This window comes from Magallana gigas, chromosome 2 (genome assembly GCF_963853765.1).
Source record: "Magallana gigas chromosome 2, xbMagGiga1.1, whole genome shotgun sequence".
Lineage (NCBI taxonomy): Eukaryota > Metazoa > Mollusca > Bivalvia > Ostreida > Ostreidae > Magallana > Magallana gigas.
The window spans coordinates 28,475,884-28,488,095 of record NC_088854.1 but is presented as its reverse complement, the minus strand read 5'-3'; the positions used below and the strand labels follow the sequence as shown (position 1 = coordinate 28,488,095).

Below are 12,212 nucleotides of genomic sequence, written 5' to 3'. Positions count from 1 at the left end.
AGAGGATAAATGGACATTAGGATAAAGAGAGTGCTAAAAATTATAGACTCCTTTCTGTTCTCCAAAGACTGTAGCATACCCTCCATATTTTCTACCTGCTTTCGGCACAACAATAATAGAGATACATTACTCTATAAGCCAAAGAAGTATTGGAGACATTGCTTTAAGATTAGCTTAAAAAAGAAAGAATTCCGTTTTTCGGTTTTTATTTTTAGTTAATTGTTTCTATTGCGGCATCGTATTTCTAACCAACAAATTTGTTGACGGCACGATGATTGTAGCAAGTCATTTAGTGTTTTTGACTCTAAAATGGGGTTCAAATCAAATTATTCAGATCCTGCATTATTATGCAGTACCGACTTCTTTTTCCCTTCCTCTAGTACCGCATGCTCCAAGATTGATCATAAACCCCCATGACGCGCGTAGATCCGTGATCTATAAATTTCTCACCATGGTCACAAAGAACATGTTTACGCGGCGTGAATGCGGACGCAAGAGTTTAGAAAAAGCCTTGACTGTAAGTAAAACTTTTTTAAAAGGTTTTTCACGTTTAACCTGAAGTAATTATAATTGTGAAATCAGAAGGGCTGTTATAGGTTACTGCTCTAGCCGAGTCCATAAACTCAACCAGATCACAAAATCCAAAGCAACAGTTGGACGACGCCCGTTACCTATGGCTAACGAATTTGTCGGCTCATCATACAGTTATTAATGACGACATGCGCTTCATTACTTGGGTCGCCTTCGCCACTAACGCAACAGGAACAACGAATACCCCAATGAAACAGAAACAACTAATACCAACCCATTTTTCATCACTTAAGTTCAGCGTCCAAAATGTCTTGGAAAGACTACAACCTTGAGACTTAGGTCCACTTCAAAAATTGGTTGAAAGATGCGATTGACAAAAAAAAAGTGATTCTACTGACGGACAAGCTAATCGCACCCAACGAGATCTACAGCTGAGGAACGCCACTCTCTACTTTCTTTCATCTAACACAACGGCCTACACTCAACAATTGGATGAAGTAATCATCAAAACATCTTATCATGGCTTTTCAGGACCATTATTGAAAACAACTGGCTCAGCATTACATCGAACGAGTAGAAAAAACCCAAAAGCATTAATTCCAATATATTTCAAATTTCACATTCTGTACAAGCTCATCTCAGAGCTACTTTTCAAATATCAAATAAAATCGCTGCCGTAAAAATCTTAGTTGGTAGTTCGGATATGTTTCTCTATCACTGATGAACCGAAAAACCCGAAGTGCCTTATGTTCATGTAGTGAACAAAGTCATCGTCCATATGTGAATACTAAATTAGTGTTAGTATTGTTTGCAGGATTCATAGAAGAATAGGAAATCGGACCGATGTTATACACAGTTTTGGGGAAACTGAAAGCTCCTCTTAAATAGGCACCGCCACACAGGCATATAAACCCTTCGATTTTATTTCATCCGATTGTACACCTGACACTTGCGGCCGACGTGTAGTATTATTTGAGTTTTATGCATTTATTTTTCTGTGTGCAAATTCTGTTTGTAAATAGTGCATTGTTTATTCTCAGGTCTTGAAAAACTGCGTAAAATTTGATGACTTCATCCCGACGGAGTAACACAACGAGACAAGATGTACACCCACATAGGTGAAACTTCTAAAGCAAAATACTTTAAACTGTTAAGAGGTCTGCGGCTTATGCAGGAGTTGAAGGGTTAATGAAAGAGAAACAAGACTAACATTGCCTATTTACGAGCAGTGTTCAACTATAAGTTAGCATGAAAAAGACAAACGAGCATTTGATTTGTAAGAAATAACGCTATCAAACTATATAAGACCTGTTTATTGAAGCATGAGTCTGATTAACGTATACGAAGAAGAGCGGCTTATTTTAACTAGTGTGCATCAAGCCCCGAGAGACTTTTCTCATGGTAAACAGGGTTGGACAGTGTAAATTGTGAACGATTGTTAACTGCTATAGACGTGTGTAGATCCTTCCCCTTTTAGATGAGTCCGAGGAAGATGATATGCCCTTTCTCGCCTCGAATGCGGTAGAGACTGAGATTAAGACATTATCCTATTTGTGGAACGTCAGCGAAAAAACTGAATGCATGATTAGTACATGTGTGTCCATAAAACCCTCTTCTAAAATTGTTATAGTCATGGCTTCTGGGTAAGGGCTTCAGGCCGTTAGGCGGGGTCAATATGGCTATAATGTATTTAATTATATAATTAAAATGTATTCTATCGATCGTAGAAAATCTTTTTTATTCCCACTGGAATTAAACTTAAACTGAAGCTTGGTTATGATTTCCGTAAAGTCTTCTTCGTAAATTTTGAAATTTATCATTCTGGCTTAGGGTAAGGCTAATATGGCCACATAGTGAAAATGTATTAACATTTATAATATGTTCCTCTGTTTATTTTTTTTACAGCCATTGAAGATAAACTAAATACATTGTTATGAAGTCCTCAATGTCCTCTTCTTAAATGATGAATTTCACTGCCCATGATGCATGGGTTCAAGCTTTCTTGGGAAAGGAGGTGGGGGGTGACAACACGTATTTTTGAAGTCATTTGAGTCACTCAAGTAGCACATTGCCTTTGGTAAACATCAAATAACAAAAGCGGGAGTTACATTAAAAGGTGTGAGTCTTAAGTTAAGCCTTTAAGACTCTAAAACGAAGCTACAAAATGCAGTTGTGAAACTCCCTGACAGGTCCATCTGCGGGTGATGGTACTGAGGCCTTTGGGCCTCTTCATGCTATAGAGTAGAGTAGAAAATTGTAAACAGCTCTATACATTTTGTTTATACATTACCTTATATCCATAGAATACTGTTAACATTCAAAATCACGTTATGCAAATAACAGGAGAAAAGTTGACAGCACACCAGGTTTTCTTATGTGTGAACAGTATTCATATTCCATTTGGCAACCCTGAATTGATAAACAATATCTATCCAGGAAAATGGGGACAGGAATGGGGCAATTGAAAGAAGTATTTGTGATTGAGTGTAATTAATTACATTGTTCAAAGCAATTGGAAGTTATTTGTATTTGAGTCTCCCTTCAATTACAAGTAATTGAATGTATTTAAATACATCCCCCAAAATATCATGTATTTTCCATTACATTTCAATTACTTTTTTTCAAGTTAAAAGTTTAAAAAGGTGTCATATTCAGTTCAGTTCTTCATTAACTTTAAGCTTTAAGCAGTACTTTTTATCAGTACAAGTAAATGTAAACAATTATATGCATGTACAGCTATATAAAGTTAACAGGAGAATTAGAGACAGAAATTTAATAATGATGTTTAGGTTGTATACCTGTTTTAAATGGGCTTTGTGTTTTACACTATTAAGTTTCTCATTATGTTCGATGTGTTTATACAACATGATACTCTAGAAAAGGTCTAATTTGTTCAGGCCTGAAGCCCTCTCATACCAAAGAAAAAGTTTATTGAATAAAAATTTAGCATAACAAATCTTGTTAAGAAACAAAAATGAAGCCAATGACACTGGATTTAGTACCCATTATAATGTTTATATAAATTTCAAAGCAAAATCTATCAATAATCATTAAAATGAATGCAAACCTATAAAGACATTACCATAAAAGAGTTTTGTGTGTCTCAATGCTGTTTACGAATGTATTTATTCTTAAGATATTAAAAGTAATTGAAATGTATTTAATTACATTATTTTGTCAAAGTAATTGAAAGTAATTAATTACATTTGAAAAAATCAATATATTTGTAATTGCAAGTAATTGACAAAATTAATGATGTACTGTGGTTTCATCAATATTCGTTGAATACTAATTTTCGTGGATTTCGTTATTAAGTTTATCCATGAAATTGAATATACATTGAAGTGCAATTTCTACTAATAATTTGTATTGTTAGGGTAATTGACCACGAATTTACGTATCCTTGAAACTGTAATTTTCACTTTATCCACGAAAATTGAAACCCTTGAATATTAATGAGATCACAGTATTTGAAAGTAATTAATTACATTTCAAAGTAATTGACCCAAACCCTGAATGGGGGTACTGTATGTGCATAATATTGGCAATAACATTACTAAGTTAACAGCTGGTAATTATTTTAATAAATTATCAAAAATCAATATCTAAGTAAAATGCACATCTCTGATATATATATACAAATGTTCTGCAAAACGACAACTTCCTGTCATGAAAACTGTAGAATGATTATTCGTACAAAAGGGGGTAATCTATTTTCAGCATCTTGCGACAAAATGACTTAATTTCAACGCTGTTTTTTTCCACAAATTATCAAAAAATCAAAAAAATCAAAATTTAAGTAATATGCACATTTCTGATATATGTACAGTTAAATTACGAAACAACAACGTCATATCTTAAAAACTGTAGGAGGGGTTATCAGTACTATAGGGATACTCTAAAGCGTTCAGTAGTCGATTTTTTTCCTATGGAAAACCCGGTTAATAAGCTCTAATAAGTGTTTGGATTCCGTAAAATGGGTTTAAAAAGCTGTAACGTATCTTTAAGGGCTTATGGATGTTCATCAAAGTAAAATCAACAAGCATTCTGAGAGTATTGCAAAGCAATACACGTCCCCTTCCGGTTTGTGGAAATTGTGAAAACAATGCATATCGAACCCGAACATTGAAAAATTGGAATATAAAAAATTAATTTTCTCGAAAATATGTCAACCAGACGCTACAAAAGTGTAAACCTGATCTGTAGTTTGACATTTTGAAGCTGTTCAGCAAATTTCATATATAATATATATAAAATATAATATTTATATTTAAATTTCATATTCATTTTATTCCTCAAACGCATTAAGAAAAAAAGTGTGGAGAACTAAAGTGAGACAGACAGAAGGACCGACGGACGCAGAGGAAAGCTATAGTCCCCTCCGGTGAAAACCGGTAGGGGACTTATAAGGTAAGGTGCAATATTTTGGAATAAGATGTTATTGCAGTTGTCAAGAAACTGCTTTCATAACATAATGTGCTTTTAGTGACTATACACTTAAAGCTCATTGTACATTTTATCTTGTGTTATTAGTCCCCTACCGGTTTTCACCGGAGGGGACTGTAGCTTTCCTCTGTGTCCGTCAGTCCGTCTGTCTGTCTGTCCCACTTCAGTTTTCCACACTTTTTTTCTATATGCGTTTAAGGCTTAAATAATATGAAATTTGCTGAACAGCTTCAAAATGTCAAACTAGAACAAGTTTACACTTTTGTAGCGTCTGGTTGACATATTTTCGAGAAAATTAATTTTTTATATTCCAATTTTTTAATGTTCGGGTTCGATATTCTGCATAACATTGCATTGTTTTCACAATTTCCACAAACCGGTAGGGGACCTGTATTGCTTATGCAATACTCTCAGAATGCTTGTTTAAATTTTTATAACGAACTTGCAAAAGAGCAAATAAAAATGTATCTACATAAATGTATATTAAGTGTAGTACAGTAAAATGTAAATTATGCATATCATTTTAATTAATATCTTTTGCAAGTCACCTTGTATGAATACTTTGTTTTGTTTATTTTGATAGTTGTGATAATAATTCCCTTGGAAAAGTTCTACTCCTAAATAGTTTTATATAGGAATGGTGCAAAACTTATAGATCAATATATTTCGTGAGGCTCTACACGCATACGACGTTTAAGAGAACATCGATACTTTCATTCATTGGTGATACGCTTTCTTCATATTCCCTCGTAATGTATATTTTTGTTAAAGAGTTTCATCGCCACTGACAACCGTGGTCAAAATGATATGATTTGTTTATTTCCACTGATGAAACCACCCAATGTATATAAAACATTCATATAATTTGTTACATATCAAAAGAAATTACTCTTTTTTAATTTCACGGATCTTAGCGTTTCAATTTTGGCGGTAATTCAGGAGTGAAAAGATATCATCCTGATAATCCTATCTGCTCAGTTCCTTTTAACAAGAAAATCGAAGGATGTTTTTCTATTTGTCTTAATATCTAGGATGTCAGATTTTCGTATATGAACGCTATAAACAAGATTATATTTTACTTCTGTCATATTAAAAACTAGATGAAAAAAATTAGAAGCAGCCCATGAAAAAAGAATAAGATAAATTATAAAGAGTAACAATCAAGTAAAAATATTCCTTGTATGTTAGACAATTTAAGAAATGTAAAACTGAATTAAAACAGCTTTGCCATCTTTCGCCATTTGGAAAATTATAAATTGCATTACGTGATGAACATCAATTTCTGTTCGACTTCCAATAAGAAGTGTTGACAGAACGTCGAAATCTGAAAATCCAAGTGAGGCGAAGTGTCCCCGAGGTTAGCTTATTATCGGAATTGATTTAGATTCTAGACACAAGAGACCAAACAGATGAAATGCTAGAACAATCCTGATGTTGAGGGCAAATGTCTATGAAAGAGGAAAGAGATGAGAACACATCCATACAGTGTTTTCGTCAATGGGCAGTGTTATAAAAACTGTTTTCAATGGAAGGTCTATTGATTTGGAAGTCAAACGCTGATATACCCAACTGCTTTAAATGTGTATAAATCTGTGACCAATGTATGAACTAACAGTGTATGCATTATTGTCCTCGCATATGTATTTACATTAAAAGGGTCAAACAGTCAGATAGTTAAAATCTATATTGTAGTCATATAATATACATGGCTTTGGGGATGACATTCAAGAATATTTGCCCCTAGGTGACAGGGAAGCCCTGGAGTGTTATGTCGCCCGAGGCCGTTATTTATTTGATCGACAGTCAAGCCATGACGTCATAGAAATATATCGTTTTCATCACAAAGTTTCTTGCATACAGAAATATATACATTTGATTATTTCAACACAGTGATTTTCTTCGTGATTGTTAAGAATGTCTCGGAAGTTGATTTACAACCTCCTTACCTCCTTATCTACAATATCTGCAAAGTGTAGAAGACCATCCCTGCACTATATAATCACCACTTACAGGGTCCTTTATTGCTAATATCTGCTACTTCATCCCAATATTCTTGTAAGATTGGTAAATGGTTTCGCGAAAGCCTAATTTGGTTAACTGGTAACATGAAAAAAACATTTCTTTTTGTAAGATTCAGAGATTGTTACCATTCACCTTCTGTAGGTCTCCCTCCATGGTATGCAAACTCAATTATTGACGGACGACCAGTATCCCTTAAAGTAAATCTAATCACTATATCATAATATAGTGATTTCGCAGTGGCAGGCATTTTACTGAATTCATGCAATTGTTTCTTTTTTTCCTTCTTTTACTAATCTTATACCATTTTATAAGATTGCGGCGGAACATTTAAAGGCACTTGAACACGATATGAGCTCAATTTTTTCAAAAATATTTATTATCTATAATGGATAATATGGATGTTTTTAATGATGAGTCAAAATTTGAAAGTCAAATATAGAGTTACAAACAAGTTACATAGGTCTTTGTTTTGTAAACCAAACTCGAGTCTTGTTATTGTTTACATATGCATTGCATTGGTATGAGTTTCACTCTAACGTTGCTTCTTGTTGTTGAAAAAGTATTTGTACGAACATCAAGATATCTGTGAGCCAATGCTCACTAGTGATACCCCACTCTGATGTGAATATGCAAAATAAGCAAAGTCGACATTTAACAGATAGCTGGCATCCGATTGGTACAGAAATATATCCCACAATATGGCATGCCTAAACAAATAGTGTGTTAAAATTTCAAGCATCTGCGATAAATAGTTGCTGAGAAATCTTTGACGGAAATTTGTTTGAAAATTTTGGCTAAAAATAAACAAAGTACTCATTTAACAGGAAGTTAGCGTCCGATTGGTACAAAAATGTATCCCACGATATAGCATGCCTATACAAATACTGTGTAAAAATTTCAAGCATCTGCGATAAACAGTTGCTGAGAATTCTTTGACAAAAATTTGTATGACAATTTTTGCTTTAGATAAACAAAGTCGTCATTTAACAGGAAGTTGACGTCTGATTGGTACAAAAATATATCCCACGATATGGCATGCCTATACAAATATTGTGTAAAAATTTCAAGCATCTGCGATAAATAGTTGCTGAGAAATCTTTGACGAAAATTTGTTTGAAAATTTTGGTTAAAAAATAAGTAAAGTCGTCATTCAACAGGAAGTTGACGTCCGATTGAAACAAAAATATATCCCACGATATGGCATGCCTTAACAAACACTGTGGAAAAATTTCAAGCATCTGCGATAAATAGTTGCTGAGATAAATGCGACAGAAATTTTTGTTACGGACGGACAGACAGACACACAAGGGTAAAACAGTATACCCCCTCTACTTCGGAGCGGGGGTATAAAAAAAATCAGTTAATCTTGTTGCCACAAGTTACTTTGTTAAAGAAATGATAATTTTTTTTACATTATATGTAAACAAATATAAGACTCGAGCTTTGTTTACATAACACTGACTTCTTTCCACAATATCTCGCTTGTAACTTGATTTTCAGCTTTGAAATTTTTGTGAATCATTCAAAATATACAAATAAATCATTTGATTCCAAAAAATTAAATATAATTTTTTTCATCTCTAATAGTGTCTAGGTCCCTTTTACTTCCAAGAATTAAACATACAGTGTATGTGCATGTTATTCTTATCCGTCATAGACTAAAACATTTGAAGTCTGCCAGTCAAGTTCAAATAATATCTGAACTTAACTGAAAGACTTTAAATGTTAGGGTCAAACGACACGTTCATCAATTTTATATAACTTTTTCCAGGAATTTGTTAATGGTTTACTACTACTAATATTTCCTATATAATCTTGAAAATAAACTTGAATTGCTGATATTAAAATAAAGAAATATACAGCACAGCGAAATTCACTTTATTGGAACTCTATCTCGGCCGATGCCGGGCTTTGAACTCACGACCTCTAGAACCTACACTCCTGACAGTAAGTGACCACGGCCCTAACCACTCAGTCATCTAAGCATATGTCCATATACAAATAAATTTTAATCACTTATATATATATATATATATATATATATATATATATATATATATATAGATAAAAATTAAATAAGAAAACACGAAAAACGTTCAATATAGCTTAAGCGCTTTCATTTTAAAATCTTCAGAAGCTATATAATGGTAACACAGTAACGTGACGTCAAAAAACAAGCAATCCACTTCGGGCCCGTGTGCGTGTACACAAACAACACATAAACACCCCGGGATATCGACAGATACCGTTAAGTGAGCATTTGGACACTTGCGGCAATAAACAGTTTAAAATATTTCCATTTTACAAACTGTTGAGTGACAGTAATGTACAAAGAAGAGAAAAAGAAAAACATTTCATCCGTATTTTTAAATCCAAATTGAACTGTTTGTAATAATAATGTATTGAATTGTATGTTATCTACTATGTTGCAAATTATATTTTTTCCCGCTAAATCTAGCTATGACGTCATAATAGACATTGCCGTTCAACGTTCAAGTTTTTTGACGTCACGTTACTATGTTACCATTATATAGCTTCTGAAGATTTTAAAATGAAAGCGCTTGAGCTATATTGAACGTTTTTCGTGTTTTCTTATTTAATTTTTATCTATAACTCGCCGACCACTGTGGATTTTATTGTGTTTCAATATATATATATATATATATATATATATATATATATATATATATATATATATATATATATATATATATATTAATTTTTTTGGAACTCTTTATTACGAAGAGATACAAAAACAATGCCCGAGGAACGTGTCGTCTGACCGTAAGGAATATTTTCTGAAGTTATTGTTAGGAATGCTGGACAACTCGCCCCCACATTTGGACATCTCGCCCCAGATCATGACAACTCGCCCCCGATGAAAAAAGATACATTTTATACATATTTAATCGACATATAGTGTGAATTTTTCAATGGTTTTTGAAAATATTTATAGGAAGCCAAATATTAAACTAAATTTAGTTGTTAAGTACATCGAAAGGCCCAGAGATTGCATACATTAATAAGTCGTAACTTTGAAGAGTCAAAAGTATACGCGTACGTGTACATGTCACTCTAATTATTTACAGCTTGTTTTTCATCATAATTTTAACTAATTATCATTATCACATGAATAATATATAACGCGATTGTTTGATTGCTGATTTCATAATTACGTTGGTCATAATTTTAAAACTTAAAACAATGTGCTCAATTTAAATTGCTCCGGTTTCTAAAATCATAGTTTTTTAAAGTACATTTACATGTATTTGCCTCAGTTTATATCGGGGAAGGGAATTTATAAATAATGAAAAACATAATTTTTATCAGAATGCATACATTTGCTGATTATAAATGCGTTTGAATAAAACTGTTACATGTAAAGTAACACTGATTGAAAGTTTTGAAAGTCTATTCAATTTCAAATTAATATCTATCAAAGGGATGCATTATAAAATACTTACTCATAGTCTTCATCTTCATCATCACCGACCATTGTGGCACTTTGTCGAAACAACCTTTTCTTGGCTTCACTTGAATTATCCTCTGAAAAACTTGCGGCTGGCCAAGCTAGATACATGGAATCCCTCAAAATTGCAGAAAGTCTTCGAACATCCGGAGATCGAGGATTATTTCCCTTGGGAACATGTAGTTTTTCCTTTATTTTTTCCATGGTAGAATTTTTTTTTCCAATTTCAAATGAATCACACTCTGCACTATGGGTTTTCATTAGCGGATGATTTTTGCTGTTTTCTCCATCTTTTATATTTCACTAAGTCATCGCCGAAGAGCATTGAAAACGCGTAACCTTCAAAGGGCATTCAATAAGCGCTACACATAATCAAGAACTCATTTTGAAAGTTAGTCGTCTCTGTGAATGCGATAGATAGTTTTGCTTGCGGCTTCCAAAGTTTCCAGTCCTGTCTTCCTATTTACTGTCAAATCAGTTTGCCGTACAATAGTACGAGAGAAAATTGATTTTTTATTACCAAGTTCTTCGATGTATACAAGCATGTCAGTCAAAATAAATCTGATGGAGAAACGGACTTTTCATAATCGAAGAAATCTTTTTTCCACAAGATGGCTATCAGTTGGTATTCTTGGAGACATTCTTTAATTATGATTCTTCAACATTGTATTGGTGTTGATTACAGGCCATCACAATTTCTTGACGACCAGTTTTCAAATTTACTGTCTGAAATCAAAGATTCAAGATCATTTTCTAAGATATCATTATGAAAGTAATACTAAGTGTTTAGATTACTGTCATAATGTGATATTATCACTTACATACCAATACCCATTTGAAAAACTTTAATATTTTTTATCAATATGAGGTGTCACGTTCTTTATACCCACGAGTTTTGAATATTTATAGGAAAGATATATTTCAATGATGGTGTAACATATGAAAAGTATGTTATAGCATAAGTTCATCTTTTAATAATCTACCTACAGAAATCATTAATAATTTTTAAAAAAAAAATATAGCCTTGACTAAGGTGAATATAAGAAATGAAAGCAATACTCCCATCCTCTTGTATTTTAGGAGGTTTTTTTTTATAATACCTTCGCTCATCTACACTTAACCAAAGTCCTAAGTGTTCACCAAGTAAACATCATTTACTATATGAGATAAACACATTTATTTGTTTTTTCCGTGACTAATTTCCGCTTAACTTCCAAGTAGTTATGAACTATGCATTGATCTTGACCTGAGATTGCGATCCAAGACCTTGGCATTTGCTAAATATCACAAACCTTTCCGGTTTGGTTGAATTTCACTCATTGCTTTTAGATTGCTCTAGGTTGCTAATTTAAATGACGTTACACTTATAGAAGAGAAAAATTATATGAGAATAAGGTTTCCTTCTTATTGCTCAGTATTAGCAACAATGTCGAGGACAAAACAAACGGCAAAATTAGAGTGAGTACAATTTGTCTTCGAAACGATGCCGAAACCAATATTTCAATGGCTCTAGTTGCTTTTTCAATTATCATTTTGAGTGTTCATCTTTTGAGACATATATTAAAGATTAATATCAATCACAAAAAGTTGCCAATTACATTAAGTATGCGTAAAAAAATAGCAATTTTATGTTTGACGTTTCGTTACGGTAATTAATTTTAATCACTGTTGTCTTATTTTATATATCTTTTGGTGAGAAGACATAATAGCTGCAAAATGTTTTCCCCAGAATTTTGAACTACTA

General features: G+C 32.9%; 1 protein-coding gene across 2 annotated transcripts in view; it reads right to left on the bottom strand.

The window, feature by feature from the left end:
* Positions 1 to 11,131, bottom strand: part of LOC105326741 (GTPase-activating Rap/Ran-GAP domain-like protein 3) — a 122,979-nt gene extending 111,848 nt beyond the window's left edge. The window contains exon 1 of one of the 2 annotated variants that reach the window (XM_066075975.1): positions 10,464 to 11,131. In XM_066075975.1, coding sequence (XP_065932047.1) covers positions 10,464 to 10,729 — 266 coding nt within the window. In that variant the 5' untranslated portion in view covers positions 10,730 to 11,131. The remainder of the gene's footprint in view (positions 1 to 10,463) is intronic. The other variant, XM_066075971.1, reaches the window with a different exon arrangement.
* Between the last annotated feature and the right edge of the window lie 1,081 nt (positions 11,132 to 12,212).